We start from the raw sequence: 27,996 nt of genomic DNA on the forward strand, positions 1-27,996 counted from the left end.
CATTATTCAGAGACCATTTTTGGAAAGGTGGTGTTATGGTTTTGGGAGCAATGGTCAAATGAACCCTCCACGCAATGTTGCAGAGCTTACTGCAGCCTTACAGTTCTATTGGACAGCAATACCACAAGCTCTGATCCACCAGCTGTGTTTAACCATGCCCTCTAGACTTCAAACGTGCATCGCTGGCCAAAGTGGTCACACTTGATATTGACTTTACAGACCCCTGCGTCGTTTGACGTGCGTGACCATGTGCACATCCCAATTTTCCCACCTGTGTGCAGATTCTGTTCGACTGTCCCTGACAAATCTCATGTGATTGCATACATTAATCCTTTTTCACATGCTATGAAATAAATGTTAATTTTAATTTGGCATGTGTTTTAATTGCCTGAGTATATATATATAAATCATAGGATGAAAATAATGGAAATAAACTTTGCACTATCCAAGTAACAAATTCATCTTTACCATTTCCTGTGGAGGACATCGCTGTGTTGCAATGCGAGCAGTGCTGTGGCCAGCTGCACCTGCCAACGCAGCTTAAATCGAGGCCACGTGTAACCCATGTAATCAATTTCCATATGCTCGATTCTAGCACTTCCACAAATCTCAATCATGTAAAAATAACGTAAATGTTTGCAAACTTATCCGAGATCAGAGGTACGAGCCGATTCGGGACCCGGTAAAATTTGGCCAAATTTACCAAGCCGGATCTGAATCAAGTTTGTGCTACCAGGTCCCATCACTACTGCCAGCCTCACAACAGCATAATCATATTAAAACAAATACTTGAGGAAACAAATCTTGAAGACAACCAGCTTTGCCGAAGAATGTGGTAAGCCAAATATCCAAGTCATAATTTTCAGCCAACACACCCAACAGGCAGAGATGACAGATCTGACCCTTACCTCAGCGTCCAGGCGATCCACCTGTTCCCAGCTGTTCTCAGAGTTCTGTTCTGTGCTGCACTGAGACAGGGAGCTGTAATCTGGATTGCCCTCAGACTCGGGTGCACAATTCTGTAGGGGAGACATTCAGCCCTGCAGATGGCTTCTACATGACATCCACACACACACACACACACAATGGAAATACAACATCAACCTTTAATGGGGATTCATATAACCACACTGACCAAAATAATTTTTTAATAGCATTTACAAAATAGAGTGCTCATCTCGAAGCAACGGTGCGTGAAACGTCAGATACGTTTGCAATCCTCAGCAAGATTTAAAAAAAAAAAAAAAAAAAAAAAAAAAAATAAAAATAAAAAAAACTTCACATGACACATTAAACAAGTCATACATGACCACAAACTACCAGTTTGGATTCATTTTGTTTACAAGGTTTTGGACAATGAATCGAGCTTCCAAATATCAGAGGTGAAAGTGGTGTCTTGATATTGTTACGGTTGTGGAGATTCACAGAGCACCATTCAGGTTCCCCAGAGGTCAGTTATTTCGATAAGTGTGTGTTCCAGGTTATAATTCCCCACCGATGTATAAAGGGATTGTTCGTGTACCGGGCTGTGAACCTTTGAGTTAGCAGTTATTCTTTTCTGTCTTTTATTTCAAACAAACAGCATCTCCTTAATGACACCACTACAACCACGCCACCTCCACCACCACAACAGCATCTCAACAACTATGCCATCTCCACCACAGCGCCAACCACACTGCAACCACGTCCGGTTGTGGCAGGGTGATTTCAAACACGTCTGGTTGTGGCAGGGTGATTTCAACCACGTCCGCTTGTGGCAGGGCGATTTCAACCACGTCCGCTTGTGGCAGGGTGATTTCAACCACGTCCGCTTGTGGCAGGGTGATTTCAACCACGTCCGCTTGTGGCAGGGTGATTTCAACCACGTCCGCTTGTGGCAGGGTGATTTCAACCACGTCCGCTTGTGGCAGGGTGATTTCAACCACGTCCGCTTGTGGCAGGGTGATTTCAACCACGTCCGCTTGTGGCAGGGTGATTTCAACCACGTCCGCTTGTGGCAGGGTGATTTCAAACACGGCCGCGTTTGACGGCAGGAACGGATCAGGAGGCAAACAGGGGTGGAGCCAGGTGGGGGTGAAGGATCGAAGGTGAGAGAGCGAAAACCCCTCCCCTTGGGACTACAAGAGGACGCGTTCGCTCGTTGAAAACCAGTTGAGTACAAGTGGAGCTCTGGAGACGAGTTGAGTTGGGAGTTGGTGGAGTCCAGTCAAGTTCGGGCTTGGAGAGAGAGAGAGCTCGGAGGCAGTGGAGAGCAGGAGAGTTCGGAGGTTGGAGTGCGGGCAGAGACACCAAGGGTCACCGAACCAGGGCCCAGCGAGTCACCACGAGGGTGGCCAGGTAGCCCGCCCGGTCTCTCGGAGCTCCGAGGAACATGAAAGGCTTACGAGCCCAGTTCTATCTTTCCTTTCTGGGGTTTTGCATGAAAGTCTGTGGCGCCTTGTCTACCAAGTAGAATTGTTGTAAGTGCATGTACGTAATACATAGATATCGGCTGTAGGTTTTTGCTCGTGTCTTGTCCCCCATCCCCCCATTCATTGCATATGGGCATTTGAAATAAATGTCCCCATTGTTGAAATGTCACCTTCTCGTTGCGTCCTTTCCTGCCATAATTGCGTTCGGAATAAATAGCTGGGTGATTAATAGCCGATAAAACGTACATCTGGTCCGACGGAGCTTGGCGATATAAAACCGCTCGACAATCGCAAACGGAACGAGCTGCTTAAAGCGGCTCGTTTTCGTGCAGGCTCTGTTGAGGTGTAAAATCCCTGGCATTTCTGTCTGCGCGAATAATTAGGTACATCGACAATTCGGCGATCGACCCTGTAGCGCGTGGACAGAAGAGTTGGCTGATTTATGGTGTGGTTAACAACACCCATAGCTGGGTTTCGGCGTTGATCCGAAAAGCTGCGACTTGATTGCTCGTTCGGTGGGCGCGCACGGCCGCAATTTAGCTAAAGGCAGTCTCCCGCACGCCGAACGGGTGAAAATCCACAACAATATATACTGCTCTTCTGAAGATATGCAAAAGGAGCACTTTGTTTTTAAGCACATGATTACAGCTCAAAGATTATACTGATATTGGGATGGGTGGAGCAAGCAAAGGAACATAAACTCACAGAAAGGTAGGCCTACAATAAAGGGGGAGTGGGCTGCCATCTTGAAGCTGTGCAAGGAAAGAGTGGGATTGGAAACAACTCCACAGGTTGGAGAAAATGTAAACAAAGGAGTGGAAGAAAACAGCAACAATGGATTTTAAGCAATTCACAAGGAAGGGAGTAACTCAAAAATGCATACGTCCTGGTAGGGGATGGGACTTGAGGAAGGGGAGGTTGGAGGGCGAAAAGAGCAAAGGCAGCAAACCAGCAAGACCATAAAAGAGTTTGTAGAAAACCAAATGTCTAGTTGTTAGACAGCAATTGTGGAGGTGTAGTCACATCAAATGAAAAAAAGCCAAACCAGGAAAAAGCCTTGTAATTTATTCAGGGTGCTGGCAATGGCTTGCCTACTCTTCGTGAGTGATACCATGGGATTTTTAATGTACACAAACCAATGCCAGCAGATGGGACGCCCAGTTTAACGTCCATCTGAAGGACGGCACACACTGACGGCTCGTCCTGTCTACGAAACACCAGGATTACAGTTTATAGCTGGACCAAGATTCAAACCCAGGTTAGACAGCTCATAGGAGAGTGCATACTTCGAGACTAGAGTCTCGGCTATATAGTCAGCTCTGTTCGTCATGTCACTTTATCAATTGAGCTATGGAATATTCAGAATTAAATTTTTCAAGAAGAGGAAAGAAAAGGATTTTTTATGTTGAAAGGTGAAAACGAGGGAAATTTAGCCTGTTCTGCTAGAGAAGAGGAGAAGGTGCCATAAAAAGTTTCATGCTGATTACATGTGCCCAAGGAGGAAAAACAGCCAGGGATGTGGGAAACTTTGCCTGCAATAGGCATAGAACCTAGCAAGGCAGGATACCAGACAATGTCAAAGGCTCAGATGCACAAGGGAATATGTCCAAAGATAGCTTTGACCTCGTGTTTGAGGTTCATCACCTCCATCAAGGCAACAGAAGGCCTGGCCTATCCAGAGTTCAGTGAGCACATCCAAAACCAAACTGATAATCATTAGGGAACTGATGCTGTCTGGAATTGTTGTGGATGTGGTGTCAATGCTGGTTATAGATAGAAGGAAAGGGAGGTTGAGGAGAAGGGATAGGGAAGGACAAGTTTGGTACACATGCTTGGGAAGCAGACACCGAGTTCAGACATTTATACCTGTCAAAAGAAAGAGCACGTACGAGAGACAGACTTCACAAGGTGTCACCATGTATTTAAGGAAGGAGGCTGGTTAGAAAACCCAGCTTTCTGCAATTGTGTTCTGCTTGCCTAAATATATGGTATACATAGTGAAGCAATCATTGGCTGTGTATGTCAGAAGCACTATTGCTTCCTCATAAGCAACAATTGTGATTTATAAAAATTAATATATTACATTGAGATGCAGCGTTTGAGATTCACCACATGGACAAGAAAAATAAACTGCTACAGGTACTTTAACAGCCCTGATTATTCCTATCTTCTTGTGGGGTCAGCCAGGGAACACTTTTGGGCCAAGTATTTCATGAACTGTCTGGCCAGGCCTGACATTCGACCGAAGGTGGGAGGAATGGTTGCCAGCAATCACATGCAAATCCCACATGAAAAACACCATGGGATATTTTGATGGCCACACCCACTCATGCTGGCCGATGGGACACCAAATTTAACGTCCCATCCAAGTGACAGTTAACTTTGTGATGCAACACCCGACCTGCGAAGCACCAATCGGACAGTTTATATGGTGGGGTCGGTAATCGAACCCAGATGAAACAGCTCAAAGTTAAGTGTACTCTCTACACCATCCTGTCAGACATAGAAAAGTAGGAACACAATATGACAAAGCTAATCTACTTCTTCACTCAAATTATTTTTCACATTTGCAACCATCTCGAGCTCCAATGTTGAGACCAAAATAAACAGACCGACACAACTTATTTGCGGTAACTGGTTTAAGATGTTAAATAAGGTTATTTCTTGAAATTTGATGACCGCAAACATGCAAGTAAGTAATAAGTAAATAAAATCATAAAACTAAAATTAATGGACAAGTCTATCTGCATACCACATCGTCGTGCTGGGTAGGGGCAGCTTCACGATGGCCACAGTGCCCAACCTGTACACGCAATCGCTGCACTTGCAGCTGCAGTTCCATAAGCTCATGGCGGTGTCCGGCCTCCATCTGTCGTAATCGTGCCTGTACAGCATCGATGTGCAATGGTAGGCCATCATCCTCGGCTGCGCATCTGGTCACGCCAGGCAATGTGCCCGGCGGTGGACTCCAGCCTGAAAGGTGTGGACACAAAGCCAGGGATGTGAAGTGCGACATTTTTGAACACATCAAGCAAGTCGCATATTTCAGCTTTCGATTAAGAACCACGGTCAAAGGGAATATTGCATGAAAAAAGGGATTCTGGACGCTAACCAGGCATCAGATAACCACTTGGAGAGCTGTAGAAGTCTTGAATTGATCAAAAGTATTTTAATGCGGTCATGCAGACACAAATTTTTTTGAAAGGATGACAGTCTTTACTGCAGCAAAAAAGCCAATTCAATAAGTCTGTGTATTGCAATAAGTTTGTGTGTTAATGTGATGCTTACGTAGCGAGGTAGCAGTTTGTCGTAGCGTTGGCACAACCTGGCAGGATTCTGTGGAGCTCGGCGTGTCAGTTCGTGCACATAGCACACAAGGCCTGCAACCCATGCACCCAATACCAACTCTGCATCCCCTCAGTGCCACTTCCCTGTTCTCAGGTCCATTTTCACCTTCGCGGGCCACCCCATTGACCTTGTAGCAACGGACTTTATGAGACCGGTACAACCTGCTTTCAGAAGTGGACGTGCTCGACACATGGTTCCCTGCAGCCCGTGAGCAGCTACTTATTGACACAGGTATTTCTGTGGTTGGGTGGCAGTCACTACTCAAAGGGGGGAACGTGGACGAGGCACTAGTTGTGAAGCCACGATCATCATAACCACCAAGGCAATCGGTCCCTCCATCGCCATTGACGGCTCTAGTATAGTCCGGCTCTGTACGAATGTGGTCATCTGTCAACGTCTCTGTCGAACTCTCCAAGGCAGTAGAGCTTTTATCTTGAAGTCGTAGCACCACCAAGGAACAAGGTGCCTCTCCACCAGCAATGACGTCTTCATCATTCTTCTGGAAAGTTTCTTTTAGCACGTTGTGAATATCTGACTTCACATTCAAAAGTCTTTCAGAGCCTTTCTGTGATGGGATTGTGATATCTGGAAGCTGTTGCCACAACAGGTTCTGATTCTCAAGAGTCCCTGAGAAATCTTCCATAGTAGTCAGATGAGGTGGCACAGAAACTTCTGAATTTGTCTTAAATTCTACTACTGACTCTTTCTTATTCTGACCCCTTTCATGAAGGATCTCTTCTTTTGAGACCTGCCTCCTCCTGAGATCAAGTCCTTCCACATGCTCTACCACATCAGGTTGTGGCGAGATCTGCTCGGCCGGGAGGGATGCAGGCACAGGGGGCATAAGAAGGCTGTTGGGGTTTGGAGACAAAGTCTGCATTACTGGTTCCCGGTGCAAGATAGCAGATATACCAGGTTCGGCCTGCAGGGACATGTTAACACCATCGATTGAGCGTCGACGTTCAGGAAGCAAATCATTGAGGTTGGGGTCACTAGATCGCCGGGTGAGTGGAGGTGTGTTCATGTCACATGCTGCAGGAAGGTCATCGAATGAACGGGTCTTGGGGAGTCTGTGGACAGGGAATAATTTTTAAAGGATCAAAAGCAAACGTGCAAATAAGGAAAACCGAGATGAAGCAAACTCCAGTGTTAAAACTCCAAGGGATAGTTGGGTCTCAAGAATATAAAAGTGAATAATGAAGTTGAAAGTCTCTTCGTGTGATTTTCAAACTCATTTGTCCAAACAAAACTCGTTTTAAAATCCTTCATTTTTTTTCTTTTTCAACTTTCATCTAAGATTCATGAAGGGGCTTGAAGATAAATCACATCCAAGACAGACATCAGTGTCCTTTCATATGAATTTCAAGGACAAACATGTTGTGTATGTGATTTTAAGCTGGGTCCCCCACATTACAAGACAGGGGTTCAGATGGGAATGCTATTTGGCTAATTATAGGGACATCATTTGAGAGTTTGACATTGTTCCGATATGCACAACAAACCTGCTACGCAAGACTTCCTCTGATGGCAAAGGATACGCCGATGTGTTATCTTCTGTTGGAGGAGCCGGGGAGAAGCTCGGTAAATAAACGCCAGACCAGAGCAACAAGCTACGTACATGGCACACTGGATGCAGAACCTGCATCAAAGGAGAACACAGCAATATTCAGCAGAGAATAGGAAAGCAGTCCTTTAAAAAGGGCAGCAACAAGGCTATCCTATGCATTCACGAGGAGGAACCAGAAATACTGTATAATGCCATCTACATAGAAGATTAATTTATGTCAGTGTCACGGTCAAATAGATTGTGCTCACAGGATAAATTTGTGGATGTTAGGGTAGTGTGTATGCAACAAAGGTGTAAAATAAAATAAAACAATCAAACATACATACATACATACATACATACATATATATATATATATATATATATATATATATATATATATATATATATATGTTCAAAAATAAATTTTAAAAAAACAACAAAGAAGTTACAAAATAAAATGATAACATGGAGCAGACAGAGATACAAGTCGGTGATGGAAGGGTACAGTTTCAGGGTTGGATTCCATCTCACCATGTCTGAACCAGCGCTGTACAGCAGATTATGAAAGTTTGAGCTCACGGGGCGCAGCAGCGACCATATTGAACACGTACGCTCCAGACTGCGGTTTTCATCTCGCTCGCGTGGCGTGTTGCAAAGAAACGTTCCATAAAGACAAGAATGGCTATGCTGCACAAGCTTCACCTGCAAAAGAAAAACAAGGGCTGGGAATCAGCAGCGGCAGCAAGTCCCAAAAATTCCACAAAAACAAAAACACTGCAAACGTGACCACCAATCATACCATTTTTTTCAGATGCAAAAATGAACCTCACCAGGAAGGCTTCGTTGAACTCAAACGAGCAGGGGAACTGTCGAAGGAGCTGGTGGACAGCATCAAGCCACTGCAGGAAGACTGGGCAACGCTCATTTGAGTCACCTGCACCCACACCATGCCCACAGCGCTCCCCAAACTTGTGTCCAAAGTCCAGCCACTCGGTCTCCACAAGTAGCTGGAAACCCTAGAGGAAATTAATTCCCATTGAATCCCGATGAACATAGTTTGAAACAAGCAAGTTTTTCCACTTGGACAGTAAAACTATATTTTGTTGGCAACTTTGCTATAGTCATCTCAGATTGACTGGCTGCAGTTAACAGTACCTCAATGGTGCGGTAATACGGGTCCAACAGCAGTTTTGCGAGTGCAACGACCTGTGGTGTGCGGTCCCAGCCATCTGAACAGTGCACAAGAGCAGAGCGTGCATCCCTACTGAGTGTTGTGGCAACCAGTCCACCAGCCTTGAGTAGCAAAGACAGATGCTGCAACCAGCGTGTACTTTCCAAGCCCGACAGCCAGCTGTGTCATAACACGGGACATGTGCCATGTACAAGAGCCGTAGTGTAGGGCACCAAGATGCACCATATAGGAACTTTTCCTTTGAAATGTACAAACTCCTATTGAATTTTTATTGTATTTTAAATAACTGTCTTAAATGGTTATGCCACAATTACTGAAAATCACCCACTTGCTGGGGTCCGGTGCTTGTGTGCAAAGAGCTCGCAAGGCTTGGAAGCTTTTCCTTATGGAGTGGATATTGGCCATTCCCATGAAGTAGATCTCACAGTTGGGGTAGTACTCTGCAGTAAACGAAAAGCAAGTGAATGAAATGAGAAATATATTGCAAGACAAATACTTCCAAGGTTAATGGTTGCATTAACACCCACTATCAACTAATTTGGTAGTTCTCCTGCTTGACCAAACTACAAGACTATTTATGTTTGAAGATAGCTTTACAATCAGATATTAAAAATAATATCCTCAGAACACAAAATAATATTTCCTCTTCTTGTTAAACTCCCAAAATCCAGGAACACTGCTCACCTCCACTCATTTGCTCCTCTGTGGAACCAACTTCCCCAGTCTGTTCAGTCCCATTGTTCCCTCTGCAGCTTCAATACAGCTGTTCACCAATACCTCAGGTCATCCATACTCGTGATCTCCTCCACACCAAGATCTCCTCTACACCAAAAACTCCCTTTTTCTAAGTTATTGTGATTATTTTCACCTCTACCCCTCACCTCTTCTCATTTGTAGGTGTCAGTTGGTTTGTTCCTTCCCGTTTCATCCCCACTTTCCCCTCCTTCTTGCTGTGTTTCATTCAGCCTGTGTGTAGCTTTTTCACCCCCCATGTGTCTCTCTTCTCCACCCTTGATCTCACTTTCACTGTTTTCTACTCTGCTGTTGATGTTTCCCCCTTTCCATTTTGTTCCCTTCCATGAGCCTTGATCATACATACAAAAAGAGGGACTATAACAAGTCAGGTTATGGATTATATAGTTGTTCAGCATGCCCATTCGGTTTTTGCATAGTGAGCTCACCACACATAGAACGACAGTGCACTGCAAATGAGAATACTGTTTAACAGAGGCTAGATTTGAAAAGAAAAGGCATCGTAATGCAAATCCAAATAATAATTTTGAAATGGTGCAATTTGTATGTGTTTATACAGCAACCAACAAGCTTCCAGTGGTAAAGGTATGATGTACACCTTTAATTTTATTGGCCCTTATAACCTCTACACACAAAGGCATCCCTTCATCGCTCAGGCTGTTGGAAAGCTTGAAGCCCTCTCCCCAAACCGCAACCCCCCCCCCCCCAACACACTTTAACGAGGCTTGCTCGGCTAGGGCCATACCCTGCTTTTTTCATTGGAAATCCATGTGAGGTGAGCAGAAAAAAGCAATTATTGGGTTAGGGAGGGGGATACAGCACCAGCATAAACAGTGCACATGTACAAATTGCCAGTTGAACTGGGCTGTAAAATCAACCAAAATGATGACAAATTATCAACAGTCCAAATTACCCAATGGGGAAAAAGGGAGCTTCCACCATCCAGCACAACAGTCACAGCCTTTCTTTCCACTTACCATCCCACACCTTTCACTTCCCTTCCACCACTTGGAGTGGAGCCCTACCTGGACATTCACATCCACCGCCTTTGGCACGGTTTGCAATTGCAGCTGGGTAAGATCGAGCGTCGAGGATAAGCAGCTTGGGTACTGGGCGAGCAGCACTGTCTGTCTGTGCTGGGGATGCAAGGGAAGCATCTGCAACAAAAACAATATAAAAGGCAAAGTTAAAGCAAATGTTGGGACTTTAAAAGCAAAGCTCGACATTTGTGCTACTTTAATCTATACTGTAAGAAAGACGTTTGTCTGTCGCCATTTTTCTCAGATGGCTGATCTGATCTTCAAACTCCAAAGGTTCATCAGTGAGTGTCAGGGAGTGTTTTCGGCAAAAAAAAAAAGTTTTTGAAAATTTGGTAAAAAATACAAATAAATTTTGGGTTTTTTAAAATTAAGATTCCCTCTATCGTGTCCAAGCTTTTGTAGTGATGTGAAAAGTAATATTAAATGATCCCCAACCCCATTCCTTATTGGGTGTATGGAAGTGTTTTAGAACTCCAGAAAAAAGGGGAGGGGAAGGAGGAAAAAACCCATTAAATTTGATTTATTTAACCCTTTGAACCCCAGCGGCCATTTTACGAGCCACTATTCAAACGTCTATATAACCCAGCGGCCGGATTTTTCTCCAGGGAGCCCATGGTGGAGGAGCTGAAAGTCCAAGTAGCTCAGGGCTCAAATGGGTGAAAATGCCAACAGGATTAGAACACTGCTTGGAATCCTGCTTTATTCTCCAAACTCTCTGTCTTGTGGCATCCAAGGCCAACTCTACACAGGGCTTACTGACTTCCACACTCACGTAGCCAATGTGTGGCACTCAAAGGAATCCTTTCATATCCTCTCCCTGTCAAGGCTGAAGTGCCCCAGACAGTGTTCTTGGCACAGTCCTATTCCTAATCATCATAAATGATCTCATCTAATCTCTGGAAAATACTCTATCTATTTGCTGACCCCACCCTTTGCCATGACATCCCTCATCCTTCAGTCTCTTCCCCCTCTTTGGACCTAGAAAAAAAAAAACATCACAACATAATCAAACACTTAGAATATGTCTTTCAATTCTGACAACTGACAAATCTTACACTTGCTCTATATTTGCCCAAAAGGACCATCTGGGGAAACCTCCCTCCACCCCCCTCCCCCACTCACGCTGCAAACCCCGTCTACTTTCTTGACAATCCGCTTGACAAAGTTAAATCATTCAAACTCCTGGATCTCACCATCAGCCATGATCTTTCTTGGGCAAACCACATTTCAAAGTTGTCTTCCAAAGTCAGCCATCAACTGGGCATCCTCCATCATTCATTGGCACAGCTGAACTCTTATCCACCTAACAAGGCCTTCATCCGCAACTTGATGGAGTACTGCTCTCCCCTCTGGGCTGGCTCCCCTGCCTCACTCCTTGCTCAGCTTGATGCCATGGAAGCAAAGGCCTTAAAGATTATTGGAATCTCCCACGATGAAGCTCAGTCTATGTGTCACCATGCCATTGCAAAAAGTTCAGTGGTCTCTCTGCCTTCCACCACCTCCTTTCTGGTCTTGCAGCACCGTCTGCTCTTTCCATGCTTTGCCCACCCAAGGCTTCTGCAGGGTACATATGGTCCACCATCAACCCCCTTCTGGTTAAACTACCTAAATCTACGATCACTGCTCACCTCCACTCATTCATTCCTCTTTTCTCCTGCCCATGTAACCAACTTCCACATTCTTCCTTCCAGGTCTTCAAGACAGCTGTTCACCAACTTCACAGATCATCTCCAATCCAAAACCATGATATTTTCTACCCTCATCAACCCTCCTCTTCCCCCCCCCCACCCCACCTCCTTCCAAATTCCCATTTTTCCCCTCCTGAAAGTTTCCTTCTGTATCCATCTTGTCCACTCCATGCATCCTCTCCTGACCCCCCATTCCTCCCTGCACCCATTGTTTGTCCAAGTATGCCTCTATCTTGGCCTTAAACTCTGCTGTTGGTGTTTCCCCCTCTCTTTCAACTGTTAAACTTTTGTCCTGTTGTGTCCTGATCCATGTAGTGTGCAAATTCTAGCTCTTCCACAAGTCTTGACTGGATACGAAAAAATATAAAGGCACCGAGCAATCCCGGGTACCCCAGCTCGTGGATGATTCGTATTCTAGAACAAATGAGGACTGAAAAATTATTCCAGTAAGGCAACATCAGGCATGGGACTGTAGCTGAAAAAAAAAAAAAAAATATATATATATATATATATATATATATATATATATATATATATATATATATATATATATATATATATATATATATATATATATATATATGGAAAATAGTGGTTCTGGGAGGGGGGGTGGGAAGGGGTCACCGCCTTTCCACTGTACTGAGGCCTTATTCAATGAAAGATTTTGTTACATGCAATTTTGATTATTATTACTAATTACCAGACAAAATCAAATAAACATTCCAAATATGCGATTGCTTGCAATTTGTTCCAGTGATCTTATGTTTTTCAGCCTCTGTCATTTTGGTTTTTACAGTTTTGCAAGGCTTCCAAAGCAGGGAACATGCCTTCAAAGAATTGTTCAGCTTCACAAAATGCTTCCCTGCAAAACCATTCATTTATGCTTCCAAGCAGTTCCAGCAGAAGTTAACAACTATATCCACTTTCTTCATATTGACCTCACGGTCATACTCGGTGGCAAACTCTTCATATTGACACAATGGTGGCAAACAAACAGCAGAAAACGTTCGAGTTCATCGAATGCCTGAGAGCAAATAATTCTGCCCTCGTGTCAGCAATCATCAAACAAAGGGCTAGACAGACTATGCTTCAAGGTTGTTTGCAATTCATGCCTTGGCATGGATGTTTGGAATAATTTACGTCCATGTTACAGTTGAATATTCCACGACAAAAAATCTTGCCCACAACAATCTTTAGATTGGATGACTTTAGAATAAAGTGAATCTTAGACAGCGATGGCATTCAGATAAAGAAAACAACAGGGAAATCCAGAGATTGTGTGGAAATTTATCATGTCAGCAATCATCTTGGTGGTGTGACAAGCACAATTAGGGCTCGACATAAATGGCTGTCTGACTGTCGAAGAGGGACGATTATGTCCGTCGGACAAGTGAAAACCTCAATAAACCCATCCAAAGGACAGGTCAATTTTACCACCAGAAAGTTAAACTTGATATATCTTAACCTCGATGTTCTTTTCCATATAAAGCCACAGCAACTACAAAGATAATCTTTTTCGACTTGACTACCCCCGAGCACCAGCAAACATTTTAAATCAACATAATGGTATCGTCCCGCATCCTCAAACTACGATTAATTGGACAGGTAAAATATAAAACCTAACTGTCCCATGAAGAGGCTGGAAAAAAAGTTAATGTTGGGCCCTGACAATGTCATGTGCTGCATTTGGGGTTAAAAATGTTTGGTCTCAAATAAACCAAGAAACCCGCACCAAAGTCAGAGCACTCGGAGCCAAGAGAAAGGTCTCCACCATTGAGTTGTGGTTGATCTCCACAATCCTGAGCACACGACTTGCTGATTGCCCGAACTAGGTGCTCGTCATCAGCATTACGCCAGCCCCACCAGCTCACCTCAGGCTGGCTGCTCCTGGCAATCACTGCACCGTTGCTACCATGGCTGGATGGACACAGACATACACTGTATGCTTTAAGCAAATCAAAATTCTTCATGAAAACACGACTACAAGAACAATGTACAACAATAAAATGACATTTGGTGTTGGTTATATTTTATCAGAACTTCACACATTCTAAGGGTCAAAGGAATTCAAAAGATTGGGAGTTTAAAACCCTGCTGAGTACATTGTAAATACTAGTACGTGCCCGTAAAATAATAATAATAATAATAAATATTCCAACCACGAGCAACAAACAACAACCACACAGGCCGTTTCTTCGCTCTCGCGTGCCCGTTCGTGACGGCGCGGAAGTTCGCATATCACAGTTACGATGATTCGCAATTTAGGTTTTAATGGCCAATTATTCAATTAGCGCCAACGTATTTTGCCTTTTCGCCATGTCATCGCAAAGAAAAACAAAAAGAGAAGAGAAGAGGAGAAAAAAAAAATTACTTCCTGGTTCGGAGCATACCAGCATTCTGATGTAACCAAAATTTATGCACCGTCCCATATGAAAACGATCATAACTTGCGGCATTATGTTTATCTATAAATGCGCATAAGAAATCGAGAAATTATTAGAATACACGAAGTCATCACTCTCCGGAAGTCCGTACGTTGTAACCCGTAATGGGGAACGCAGCTGAGCTTCCCTTCCCCATCGGCCACGCCCACGCAACAACGTGTCTTGTCATTGGTTTGGTAAATAAATGGCCATAACTTGGGAAGCACTAGTCCGATTAATATCAAACCTTGAAAAGGCACATCCTCAGGTCCCCAGCAATATACCTGGCAAGTTTCAATTAGATCGGACCAGCGGTTGTCGAGAAACAGCGGGCACGCACGCACGCACGCACGCACGCACACAGAGCTGGAATTATAGATGGAACAGTGATATATTCTAACACACAAAAAAACAAAAGCAGATGATGTGATCATCAAAAACAACTGATCAACAGGGTGACGTCCATCAAAATGTCAAAAGGGTGACAAGGGATGCCAATGGAGGTTGGGGGGGGGGTGGAAAGGGGATGTCAACGGAGGTGGAGGGGGGAGAGAGAGAAGGTGCATCTCTTGCTCATCAAGCTGATGCCACAGAGTGACCAAGCCAGAAGCAAATAACACAGTGGACATACCGGTACACAACTGTGGGGATTCTCTTGGAAGTGCGGAAAGATGCAACACTCTCCAGCTCTTTGTCTGTGATCCATGCAGGCACAATCAGTCGCTGGGGGTAACTGCTGCAGAACCTATGCAAGGAACAGGCCAGCATGAGAGCAAAACAATCTTCAACAGGAATAGTTCTTTGATAATACACGAAAATTCTGGTTTCCGGTTCTTGAGTTCCTCTTTCTCCCGTGATGAATACTCTATTCTATTACAATTCACTCCTCTTCTTCCTTTTCAAAAGGCTGTTTTTAAATCGATCCTTCAATCGATTGAATCTTTAATCATTCAGTTTCGAAAAATTTCAGCTCTTACAGCTCTTCCCTTCTCCATTCTCTTTCCTCGCCATTATTCTATCCCTCGAAGAATGTTTTAAAATGCATCTCTAACTTAAAAATCTCAAGAACCTCAGTTTGAAATGGCTGTTTGTTTGAAAGTTTGAAATGGTTTTCCATCAATCTTTCTTTTTGGCCATTTTCAGTGTCAAACCTTTCAATGTGTGTCCCCTCCTCTACTTCGACTTGCCCATATCCCACCTATCCTATCCATTACCAGCTTCCCACTGCATGTCCCCTCCCTCTACTCCCCTCTTCCCCTTCCCTTCAAAACCTCCCTCCCCCACAACCCTCTAAAAACTTCGAACTTCCCAAACCTCCTTTCTCTTGCCAATTCACCCTATCTCCTCAAATATACCTCTTCCAAACTCCTCCCTTGTTATACTCCCTCTCATCTTGCCACTTATCCTGCCTCTTCTTTTAGCAACTATCCACTATCTTCTGCCATACTAACAGCACCTCCTCTTGTGTCCCAAGTGTGTGGTTTTCAAACATATATGGGCTCAATCCCAACAACAGATTTCTCACTCTCCCAATCGGTGCACTCCTCAACATCTCCCTCATACTCTTTCTTCCCTCTCATCACCCCTACTCCTCTTCCCACCCTCTCAAATCTCACTCCTCCCTCCACCCACTCCAGTCTTCACCATACATTGCACAGTCTCATCATTCCCTCTCGTTCCTCGCCCTGGCTCTGGCTGCTGTGATCGACTCCCCCCCCTCTCAAATCAACCGCCACTTCCCTCCACAAAGCAAGCTCCTCCTCATGCTGCTCGCTCAAATCCACCCCCACACCCTTCTCGCACAAATCCACCCCCACACCATTCTCCCTCAAATCTTCACCCATCAGTCTTCTCCTTCAAATCTACCCCCATCACCCTTCTACCACAAATCTTCCCCCATCACCCTTCTCCCTCAAATCTTCCCCCATCACCCTTCTCAACCCCATTTCAAAGTAGTCCCCCACACATCCACAAATCTTCATCTTCCCCTCCCCCCACCCTCTCTCTTCCAACTCATTCCCCCAATCTTCTACTTTTTTCTGCCCCCTCTGACTCCCCACTGTGCCTCATCCCATTACCACCTAGCCTTTTGTCCTCCTTCACCAAATCCTGCCCTCTCTCCCAGCTCTTCTACAATCTCCTACACACTGTAAACAGTTCTCCCGACCTCCTCTACACTGCCAATAGTTCTTCCGTCCTACCCCCTCTTCTTACCCTCCCCCTCACCTCTCTTGTACCCAAAACCTCCTCCACCCTCTCTTTCTTAATGGAGTGGACTCAATCATCCAGGGCCTTCATGCTAAACTGACATGTCTCCATTCAAGTTGTCACTGACAAACCAGTCAATCTGCTAAACAGAAAAATTCTCCTTCAAGACATCTCTGACTCCTTAGTAGCTCTCCTCCCTCCTCCGGTTTGAGAGACCTGTGCCTCGTCCTGGTGGCAGAGTTGCTCTCTATCAAATACTCTTTTCCTTACTCTCCACACACTGCCCTCACTCCACCACAGCTCCAGGAGCACCTCTGGCTACAACTTCCCCTCCACTTCCACCTCTTGTTTATGTGTGTGTTGTACTATTCCCCAAACAGTAATGATTCCATTCACATCTCACTTGCCAACAACATGGACCAACTTCTATCCACTCATCCCAACTCTCGCTTCCTCAGATGTGGTGATTTCAAGAGTCATCATGCCAGTTGGTTGAACATGGGTACCTCACTCACCTGTAATGGCATTTCAACAAAGGACTTCTGTGACTCTTTGGGGCTTACACAATAATCTCTCCTGGATTTGGGTATGACAAATTTCACTGAAAATGTCTGCCGTACTTCTACTCCAATCGGTTCATCTGACCATATGCTTGTTGAAGTGGACATCTTTCTGGCCGTTCTCAGAGCCACCTCAGTGCGAAAGAGTCTGGCATTTCACTCAGGCCGACTGGCAGGGAATTCAAGCAGCCATCAAACTTTTAGACTCGCCTCCCATTTCTACTCTCGCTGACATCAACTCGTCCTGGGAATTTTTTCAAAGAAATTTGCTCTCTCTCATGCAGATTTACCTGATCTCATCTTCAGCTGTCATACCCTTGCTCCCACCCATGGTAGACTGAAGCCTGTGGAAAGGCAGTTGCCCTGAAACTACTTCCTTTGACCTCATGGAAGACAAATCCAACTGAAGGCAATATCAGTTCCTTCTACAAAGCTCATAACAAGTGGGTGCCTACCCTCAGGAGAGCCAGGAAGCACCACCTTTCAAATCTCAAAAATGAACTCACACTGTGATTGGTATCTCCCGTGATGAAGCTGAGTCTTTGGGTCTCTCACTCTCTCACCAGAAGCAGGTCGGTGGTTTTTCTGTCTTCTACCGTCTCCTCTCCAGTCTTGCCCCCCTGCTCTGTCTGAGATATGTCCCCCCCTCCCCCATATTTACGCACGGCACTCAAGGTCCACCAGTAACCCCCTTCTGGTAAAACTGCCAAAATCAAGAATCACTGCTCACCTTCACCCTTTCATTCCTCTTTTCCCCCCACGGTTGGAACAAACTCCCACACTCTCTTCAAAAACAAAATAGCTGTTCACCACCACCACCACCTCTCATCTTCCCCCATCCAAAACATCGATCTTTTCTACCTCCGCTAATCTACTCCAAACACATCTTCAAATTCCCTGCTTTCCTTCCTGAAAGTCCCTGTAGTGCACATATTGTTTACCCTGTGTACCCACCCCATCCCTCTCCCTTCCACAGATCTCCTCATGGCTCTGTTCCACACTATTATTTTTCCTTCCCACTCCCACCCCTCTTATCTCCTGCTCCCCTTGTACGTTCTGTGTGTTAAGCCCTCATACGAGCCTCGACAGTGCATACAAAAAAAAAAAAAAAAAAAAAAAAAAAAAAAATCAGGGTGGCGTCTGGTTAAATCTGTTTCTGGTGTATGTTCCCCTCCATCCCCGACCTTACCTCAAATGGCTGCACATTAACTCAACTCTGTGTTTGGTTCGAATCTTGTGTCCCTAACCCATCACTTTCTGTACTCAACTCATCTAAAAAGATCCCTTCAACTCGAGACCAATTAGCCTGCTCACAATCATCAGTAAGGTCATGGAACCAATCAATCATCGCTTCCCACATTAAAACTGTCCTCTTCTGCAATGGATTCATCTCCGATCATCAATTTGGTGTCAGACCAGGTCACTCTACCCTGGACATGCTGCTTCTGCTTTCCCAACAATGGATGGATGTCCTCAATGCCAGACACGAGATCAGAGCTACATCCATCGACATATTGCGAAGTTTTGCTGCAGTATGACAAACTGCATTGCTCACCAAACTCTCTTCTTATGGTATCCAAGGAAATCTCCACTCATGGCTTGCGAACCTCCTCTCATGTCGTAGTCAACACGTGGCTCTTAATGGGATTCTCTCATCTCTTCTTCCTGTCCAAGCAGGAGTTCCTCAAGGTAGTGTTCTGTGCCCTGTTCTTTTTCTGGTTTTCATCAATGATCTCTCCGACTCTCTGGAAAATCCTCTATCTTTTTGAAGATGACGTCACCCTCTGCCATACCACCTCTCATCGCTCAGATAGGCAGGCAGCAGCCTCTTCACTTTCTGCAGACCTGGATAAAAAATCACAAGCTGGTCAAGCACTTGGAACATGTCCTCCAATGCTGACAAATCTCACACTCTCATTATCTCTCCAAAAGGACTATCTGGAAAAAAACACCCACATACTTTTTCAACAATTCTCTTGAAGAAGTTCTGTCTCTCAAGCTTTGGGGTCTCACTATCTGCCATGATCTTTCCTGGGAAAGCCCCATTTCCAAGCTGGCCTCCAAAGTCCGTCACCGACTGGGCATCTTCCATTATGCAAAGTTCTTCCTTGGCACACCTGAGTTCTGAACCATATACAAAGCTTTCATCCACAGCTTGATGGAGTACTGCTCTCACACCTCTGGGCTGGTGCACCTGCCTCACACCTAGCTCGGCTTCATGCTGGGGAAACCAAGGATTTCAGGATAATTGGTATCTCCTGCGATGAAGCAGAGTCTTTGGCTTTCACTCTCTCTCATCGCAGACAGGTCGGTGGTCTTGCTGTCTTCTCCCAACTACTCTCTGGCCTTGCACCCCCTGCTGTCTAACAAATATTTCTGCAGGGTCCTCATGGTCTGCGAGCAACTCTCTTCTGGTGAAAGTGCCAGAATCAATAATTAAAGCTCAATTTCACTTTCATTCCTTTTTTTTTTTCCTGCCTCTGGAACAAACTCCCACACACTCTTCAATCCCACTGTTCACCATGACCTCAAATCTTCCCCATCTAAAACCATTATCTTTTCTACCCTCTTCAACCCATCCCAAAACCACCTCAAATTCTGTTTCGTTACTGAAAGTCCCTGTAGTATCCATCTTGTTTACCTCATGTACCCCACCCCATTCCTCTCTCGTCCACAGATCTGATGTCCCTGTTTTCTACTGTTGTGCTTCCCTCTCGCTCTTTGTTACATGTTCTGTGTGTTAGCTCTTATACGAGCCGAGACTAAGTATACAAAAAAAAGAATACAAATGTGACAAGTGCTCGAGAATGCCGATGGATATAATGTGCAATATTCACAGCCCATAATACAGAATTAGTCTTGTAGGAGTAGCCATTATGACAGGATGACGAATGGGTCATACCGATAGTTCATGTTGATGGTGGAAATACGCCAAGCATCTTGCATATCGAAACTCATCCTCTCCACTTCGTTTTCAAACCTCATCGTGATGTGCTCTCCTGGGAGGGCACCAACCAATCAAAGGACTCAGCTACACAATGCCCACAGTGGAGGAATGTGCAAAATAAATGGAAAAAACAGGGGAAGGCTCAAGGGGCTAAAGGTGTCAGGGGGTCCAAAGAAGAGCATAAAGCAGAGAAAGGAACTCTCGCAATCCAACCTGGGCGATACAGTTCTCCATGAGCGTGTCCACATGGGGATTCAAGGCACCAGGCATGATAAGCAAAAGCAAAAAGGTCTTCGAGGCGCGTGGGAGTAGCACAGGCCATCACTAGCCGTTTGCCCCACTCCTGGCATTGCTCCATCGTTTGAAACTGACACCTGTGGGTACATGCGGAGAGGTAAGAACCTACCATGTTGCGCAGAACAACATTGCAGCACAAAGCTAACACTGTCACTTGTGCGTATATCACAAATCATCGATCACACTGTATATTGGCATCGATAACCTGGATAATGAAAAATTATGTAAAAAGTTGAGTTCCTTTGCCTGTCATTTCCACATAATGTTGGAAAACCTTGTGTTGTATTTGATTTAAAAAAGAAAATCTGAACTTTGGGCAGATCGAGTGAAAAGGCAAGAACGCAATGCAAAGAAATTGAAGTTGATCAAGGCATGGAAAACATCAATTTAAACACCGATGTTCTTAGGGTGGGGAGACGAGGAGCTTGCACATGTATCACATGCAGGACAAGGATGTAAGGAGACAACAGACAAATAAAAACTTAGTCCATAGCATTTGAACCAAGAATGCAAGCATGACAAGGTAAGTGCTTAGATGGGTTGAAACAGGCAAACCTAGCACATTCTGAAAAAGTTCTCATTCTTTAATACGTCATGGATTAAAATATATGGTTCATAACATGAAGAGGGCAGTGAGAAACTCAGAACCACCAGTATAATTTTCTGTACTATTTAGGGAACCAAGTAAATGTCTTGGAAAGGCCTTCCGATGACAGTGCCAGACCACAGGCAAAGGGAAATGCCATTGCTCAACCCGAACCATAGCCTAACACTATCAACACGCAATGGCAAAGCAGGCAGATTAATCTAATGGGGATAATATGGCACAGGAAGTAGAAACAGGAACTCAATGTCCTTGAAGTCCACTCGAGCTACCAATTGGAAACCAAGCAATCTTGGATGTGAGTGCATCAGTCCACATGTGTAGAGCAATGCGTGCAATTGGTGAGCCTCGACGTGATCGCTTGGTGAGCAGGTAGCTTACCGAACCACCTTGCAATCCTTGCAAGCAATGTAGAGCTGGAAAATGTCCCTGCACTCCACGGTCTCGATGAGCCGGAGCGGAATCTGCAACATGCAACTATGCTCAACGTTCATTTTGTTACCACTGGCTTGACAAACAGCCAGGAACATTTGTGTAAAGATGGTCTGAAACAAAATGCATTCCCCTTTGGCTCACGGACGATCCGTGACTCAAACCCAGTGAGAAATTCAGAGCTTTAGCGGTGTGAAGGTCGATGTTATCATGTCACACTGCACATGTGCCAACATGCCAAAAATATTACACTAGTATTGGCTGGCTGGCGAGTGCACACGCGCACCACACACACACACACACACACCTAAAGCAATGGGGATTTACAAGGACATTTCAAATTCGACTTGGACTTTTATTTACACTCTGAACCAAGCTTGTAATCTCATTTACAAGACCATTACTTTTCAAGGTAATTATTCAGTTTTTTGGACACACACTTTCCCTACAGTGGAAGCATGGCTTCAGTGTAGAAGTATTGAGCTTGTGTACAGAATTGTAGCCAATGCAGGACACCTTTATAAAAACCCTCGATCATCAAAATTGTCTCTTCCAAAGTTGCTCTTCAATATGGATGTCCTTGGCAAGCGTTGTAATCGTGTGCATCCATTTACTTTATTAAATTCCAAGAGGCTTGCCGTTTCCATGGACGATCAATTTCATAATTACCTCCGCCACCGACGGTGGGCAGAGGTTATGTTTTTGCCCTTGTTTGTCTTTTTATTTGCGAGCACGATATTTCAAAAAGCTACGGACGGATTCGGACAAAACTGGATGGACAGGTTGGGTGTGACAATGACCAATTGATTTGATTTTGGTGAAGATCCGGATGCGGATTCGAGAATCGTTTTATTTTTCCAAGTGATTCTTCACCACTGAGAGGTGGGGCAAAAAACAAAACGATATATAGCACGATATCTCAAAAAGTTATAGACTGGTTTTGCCAAAACAAGGTGGACGAGATGGGCAGGTAACAAGAACAAGCCAATTAGATTTTGGTTCCGGTCCGGATGCAGATTCGGCCCAACAGTGGGATACAAAACGTAAACTATTCAGTCTGGCGAAGGTACGCGCTCTACCGAGTGCCATTCTAGTTATTCCGATTACACACCTTTGTTGTATCAAACTCGTCATGCTTCCATGTTCGTACACATTTAAGCAGGAAGCACATGATCAAGGGGTAGTGGTTACAGAACACGATAAAGACCAATTCTCTCAAATCAGTGCGTAATCAACGCGCGTTGTTCTCCACTGATAATGAACAAAAGTCCAGGTCAAGTATGAATCACTTGCAAATCCCAGGACTGGTTCTCGTTCACAAGGGCCTATTACAAAAAAACTCGCAAAGATTAATCATTTTCCTCAAGCATACTGCAACTAAACATATCTACAGGATTTGGATTGCAAATAATAAAACTGTTCAAGATCGAATTGTGAACGGTATTAATGTGTAAAGGACCAAGAAAATAGAAACAGCACACAAGCCAACAAAAAACACGACACGCCGTGGAAGTGCGAGTACGATGCAGGCAATGCCTTTGGCCCCATTCGGAATCACACAAGCCGCGGCACGTCAACAGCTGCCACGTGGCATGCTTTGTAAGGGCTCGTCACATGCTGCACACATTAGTTGAGTTATTGTGCTCAAGAGGCCACTTTCACACCGTGGCTGCAGGAAAAGCTAACTTACAGAGATCTCACTGCAATCGACGCGACTGTCATTCTGATGGAAGGCAGTAGAAACATCCGCCCCACCCCCCCCCCCCCAAAAAAAAATCATTCCAAAGAGTGGGGAAAAGTGACGGGGATTAAAAAAAACAAAACGCAACAAAATCACAAACAATAAAGTGCAAAAAGGTTTGCACCCAAAAAAGTTCCCGATTACTATTGCACAAGGCTTCCTCCCTCCATCCCCCCACATTCACTCTTCAAATATTTGCATGCAAAAATGCGGATAAGACAAAAGCAATCAATGCATCAGGTTGTTGTTAAAACATCACATCACATCACATCTCAAGTAAACATTCCTGCCTTTGAATTCCAAGGATGGCCTGGCATGCCGATTAAGATTGGCTCAACTCCCTTGTTTTAACCAAACAAATAATCTATCTCGATCTCTCTGAAACAAAAAGGAAAAGAAAAAAGAAAAAAAGTGTGCTGCAATCAGCAGAGTGGCACAAAAATCCTACAAATGGCTGAAAAAGGCCATGCACTCACAAATACAATATCCTAGGTACAAAAAACAGTATCCCAGAAATTGGACCTCAACTTGATAATCACAATAATGAGCGATGTACAAACAAAGAAGCAGGGCATCGGTATTGCCGAGCAGCTGTGCGAGTGACGTACGTTCACCACCGAGTCGGTGTACTTGATGTGCAGCCTGTAGTTTGAGATGGCAATGACAGCATCATCAGCTCGTCCCAAATACTCCACTGCCTCGCCATGAACCTCTGTAAAGGGCACCTGAAAAAGAAAAAGAAAAGAAAAACAACAAAACATCTCACCTCCTGACTGCACGACTATCCAACCAAGTCCCTCGTCAAAGACAGACCCTTATCGCTGGCATCACCAACAGCTAAGGACATCTATTCCTTGCATGGACTTCAATAGACAAAGAAAATGACTGTCAGGATAAAATCTCGAGCTTTTGAATATGTCGACACGGCATCAGGCAACACCACACACATCCAAGTAAGATCCGGGCAGAAATGAAATTTTAAAAAAGAAATAAAAAAGAATGTCGTCGAAGCAATTGCGTAACACAAGACAGCGAGTCAAACTGGGAATTTCTTAACATGCAGGCCTTTCGCAACACTGTCTGCACACACACACTCCACAGAATCATATGCACCACTGATTTCTGTCCAAAAATACATGGCCTGCACACATAAAGCATTCCTTGTGTCAAGTGTTGCTAATTCGTTAATGGCATTACACGCGCATGTTCCTTCACTCATGGATAAGTCTTCATGAGCTGGTTTGGCAGAGCTTGCACGACTTCAACGCCGGTATGCGCTTTACTCAATCAACGTGAAATAACCCAAAGGAATTTGCACAATTGTACATTTATTATCACTTCCTAATCAAAATCTCTCTCAATCTCACATAATACACGTTATGGCAATGAAAGTGTATACCCTTCGATCCATAAAAGCAGTGGCTGTTGAAGAAAACCTGTTTTGCGACATTTTAAAGAGACAGTCATTGAAAACAGAAAAGGACCATTCTCGATTCCCACCTGCAGAACTTCATCCTCGCGCTCAAGTTGCTTCTTGGGAAACAGCTCGCTGGCCTGGATGTACTCCATTCCACCACGTTCCGCTTCTCCCTACAGGACCCAGAGCACGGTGCATCACTCATCAAAGTATGATGTCGAAGCTGTATGACATCTATTTGCAAGTCAAGAGCAAAATTATATGCAAAGACAGCGAGCAAAAGCACCGATTATAATTGGCTCACCATAGTAACCAAAATACCACCCATCATTAAAACTACAAGTTTGAAAAAGCAGCAGTATGACATAATTACAGTGAAGGCACTTCCACTTCTCATATATCAAATATCAATTAAACACCTTCAGAGTTATCGAGAAAGACCCCTCTAGCGAATGTGTTGTTCTCATCATCGATGGCCACAACCAAAATCGAAGAACATGGACCCATTAACATTTTATACAAGCAAAGGGATTTGGAGGGTTGGGTGTACATCAAGAATCATACGAAAAGGGAGGATTGGGAAAAGGAACCCTTGCAAAAATTTCTCACAAGATCCAATCGTTTGCAAAGAAAAATATTGACTCGTGGAAGAGCGAGGTGATAAAGGGGAAATGGCTCACAGCGTATTGATGGTGGGGCAACAGTTGGATGCGATAAGTAAGAGAATAAAGGAACGTGGGTGGGGGGAGGAAGAGGAGATGGGGAGGGGAGGAAATCGTACATCAGGTTGGAGTAAGAAGGGGTTAATGGGGTAGAAAGGATCACAGGTTAGGTTGGAGAATGACATGAGGGTGGTACACTGCATGCTTGAAACCCTGGAGGGAAGTGTATGATTGAAGTCTCCAGGAGGCAGTTACACAAATCGAAGCAAAAGAGTTAAGGTGTGCAGCAAGCATAGATTTTGGGAATTTAATGAAGAGAGGGTTATTGGAAGAATATTTGCATCCTGAAAGAGCAGTTGAGGGTCAGAAGCCTCAGAGCAGAGGGAGCCAAAACAGAGGAGAGTTAGTTTAAAAACCAAAAACCAAAAAAAAAAAAACCAGAGTAGTCACAAACCTGTCTGCAATGTGAAAGCAACAGTCATTGCGCTTAGGTCTCATTAAGGTAGATGACAGAAGAGTTGAGAACTTTACATTCAACGGAATCCAAGAGATAGATGTGATACTGGAGTGCCAGCCCACAAGGCAGATCAGTTCTCCATTGAGCTACAGCCAAAGGCCGTGTAGGCTGCAATGAGTTAAGAGTTTTCAAGAAAGGAAATTGAATATGGGGGATGCTCAGGCTGCAGCTCACTTTGGAGGCCAGCTTTAAGATATGTTTGGTCCAGGAGAGATCATGGCTGATGGAAAGGCAAAGAACTTCAAGGGACTGAATCTCAATCGGTGACTGACTATGGAAACATTGGTGGGTTCATTTGACAATCCTTCCAGAACAACGGTGTGAAAATGAGATTTACCAGGATTGAAAGACATGTTCTATTTGGTCCAAGCATCTATTAAATTCCAGAGGAGCAGAGAGTGACAGTTGCTGTCTGTCTGTAAGTAGGTTGGGGGTACTGTATGACACCATCCATCCATCCATCCATGGGACTATACTCTGTGCAGAGCATTGGTGCTGCTTAAGCAGTCTCCTTGGCTATTGTGCACAATCCTGAACGGATCACCACTCCGACACAGGATACCAGCAAGCTGGCACTCATTTTGCCGACCTTGGAAGGATGACAGGCAGTCAACCTCACCTGGTATTAATTCAACAGCCAAGTGGGATTTTAACTCAGGATCATAGAATCCCAAGCCCACCACCCTAACCATTAAGCCAACACATAAGGCATGTATGACACAATGTAATCTCCAAAAAGGAAGAGGTTTTCCAGAACATCGGAGAGCTCATTGATGGAGATGAAAATGAGACCAAGGCACTTATTTGGGGCACTCCAGTCTTTACTGTGATAGGAGAGGAGAAGGTTTGATTGACAACAATGCGTTGACTGTGTATGCGAGTGGAGGAAGGCAGAAATCCAGGTGTGAAGGCAACATCATATGCCACAAGGAACATGCTGGCCAACCAGAGAAGGATATCAAAATGTGTCAAATGGTATAGATATGTTCAGGCATATGGTGCTGACTTCATGTGTGAGATGAGGGCCTCCTAGCATTACTTTAAAAGCAGCAGCAGCATGCCCCTTTTTGAGTGACCCGGCAGGGATAAAAATAAAAGGTTTTTGATCAGGCTGTTTGGAAGAAAAGAAAGAGTAAGCAGCAGCAGTGACAATAGATTCCACGACTTTGCTTATACCTGGAAAAAAAGCTTCCGAGTGGTGGAACGAACTTCCACATTCTCTTTAATTTCATTCTCTCCTCCAGGTCTTCAAGACAGCTGTTCACCACTGCCACAGATCAACCAGATTCCAAACCATGATCTTTTCTACAGCCATCAAACCACCTCCCTCCCACCAACCAAATTTTGCTTCCGTATTCATCTTGTCCACCCCTCACATTCTCTCCTACCCATAATTGTTACCCGCACCCCTTGTTCGTCCGTCTCAGTCTATTTTTTCCCTCGGCCCTGCTGTTGGTATTTCCCTCAACCCCCCCCCCCCTTCTCCTTCTGCTGGTCCTTTTGTTGCATTGCATCCTGATCCGTCTGTGTTCTCGCTCTTCCACAAGTCTCAACTCTGCACACAAATAAAAAGCTCATTGGTCTGCGATTGAGACAATCCAATTCTCAGGTTTATATCAGATTTCATGAGAAATTGAAGGATTTTTTTATGAAAGCGAATGATAGAAGTTGGGGAGGAGAGGAAAAGGAAAACAAAAATAAATAAAATAAAAAAATCGCTTCAAATTTCCAGTCAGTCGGACGAAAATTGAGGATTTTAGAAAATTGGCCTATGATGACTTTTTGGCCTTTGTTGACCTTAAAAGAGTGACTGCAATATCACATGGTCATGTAACATGTGGTAAAGTTTCAATTTCCTCCGCTGAATGGTTTTCGATGTATGCTCTTAATAAAATGCAGACAAGTATGACGTATGGTGACATTTTTTTTTACATTTTTAGATGGAGATAGCTCCAGATTAGGAGCGGACACTTTTAAAGGATACTTGGAGCAAGAAAAAAAAAAAAAAAAGGGGTGAAAAATAAGATGCCTGCAAAAAAGATTTTTTTGAACAGCAAGCAAAATTTTCATCCAATCATGATGCAACTGCTAAAAAGCAAAAAAAAATCTCCATTGGTAGATGCTCATCTGTTTAAATTTTTGTGTACATCGCTCAAGTGGTTGCGGAGAAAACCAATTTAAAAAAGAGAATAAAGGTGAAAAAGTGAG

General features: G+C 44.3%; 1 protein-coding gene across 8 annotated transcripts in view; it reads right to left on the minus strand.

Moving 5' to 3' along the window:
* Positions 1-27,996, minus strand: part of LOC147028064 (phosphatidylinositol-3,5-bisphosphate 3-phosphatase MTMR3-like) — a 67,015-nt gene that overhangs the window by 19,413 nt on the left and 19,606 nt on the right. For 4 of the 8 annotated variants that reach the window (XR_015057398.1, XM_085878041.1, XM_085878045.1 and 1 more), the window contains 17 exons: positions 24,693-24,782; positions 23,801-23,917; positions 23,142-23,174; positions 21,401-21,483; positions 20,332-20,492; positions 20,074-20,170; positions 15,035-15,148; positions 13,714-13,898; positions 10,279-10,410; positions 8,829-8,940; positions 8,464-8,659; positions 8,139-8,324; positions 7,840-8,010; positions 7,262-7,398; positions 5,700-6,829; positions 5,164-5,384; positions 909-1,019 (listed from right to left, as the gene is read on the minus strand). Coding sequence is in view for 5 of the 8 variants with exons in the window: in XM_085878041.1 (XP_085734167.1) it covers positions 909-1,019; positions 5,164-5,384; positions 5,700-6,829; positions 7,262-7,398; positions 7,840-8,010; positions 8,139-8,324; positions 8,464-8,659; positions 8,829-8,940; positions 10,279-10,410; positions 13,714-13,898; positions 15,035-15,148; positions 20,074-20,170; positions 20,332-20,492; positions 21,401-21,483; positions 23,142-23,174; positions 23,801-23,917; positions 24,693-24,782 (3,276 nt within the window). In the remaining 3 variants the exon portion in view is untranslated. Of the gene's footprint in view, positions 1-908; positions 1,054-2,747; positions 3,164-5,163; positions 5,385-5,699; positions 6,830-7,261; positions 7,399-7,839; positions 8,011-8,138; positions 8,325-8,463; positions 8,660-8,828; positions 8,941-10,278; positions 10,411-13,713; positions 13,899-15,034; positions 15,149-20,073; positions 20,171-20,331; positions 20,493-21,400; positions 21,484-23,141; positions 23,175-23,800; positions 23,918-24,692; positions 24,783-27,996 lie in introns of those variants that run through there. The other 4 variants (XR_015057400.1, XR_015057399.1, XM_085878046.1 and 1 more) reach the window with 3 other exon arrangements.

The sequence above is a fragment of the Eptatretus burgeri genome, chromosome 4 (assembly GCF_056783735.1).
Source record: "Eptatretus burgeri isolate ZD-2024b chromosome 4, Ebu_testis_v1, whole genome shotgun sequence".
Taxonomy (NCBI): domain Eukaryota; kingdom Metazoa; phylum Chordata; class Myxini; order Myxiniformes; family Myxinidae; genus Eptatretus; species Eptatretus burgeri.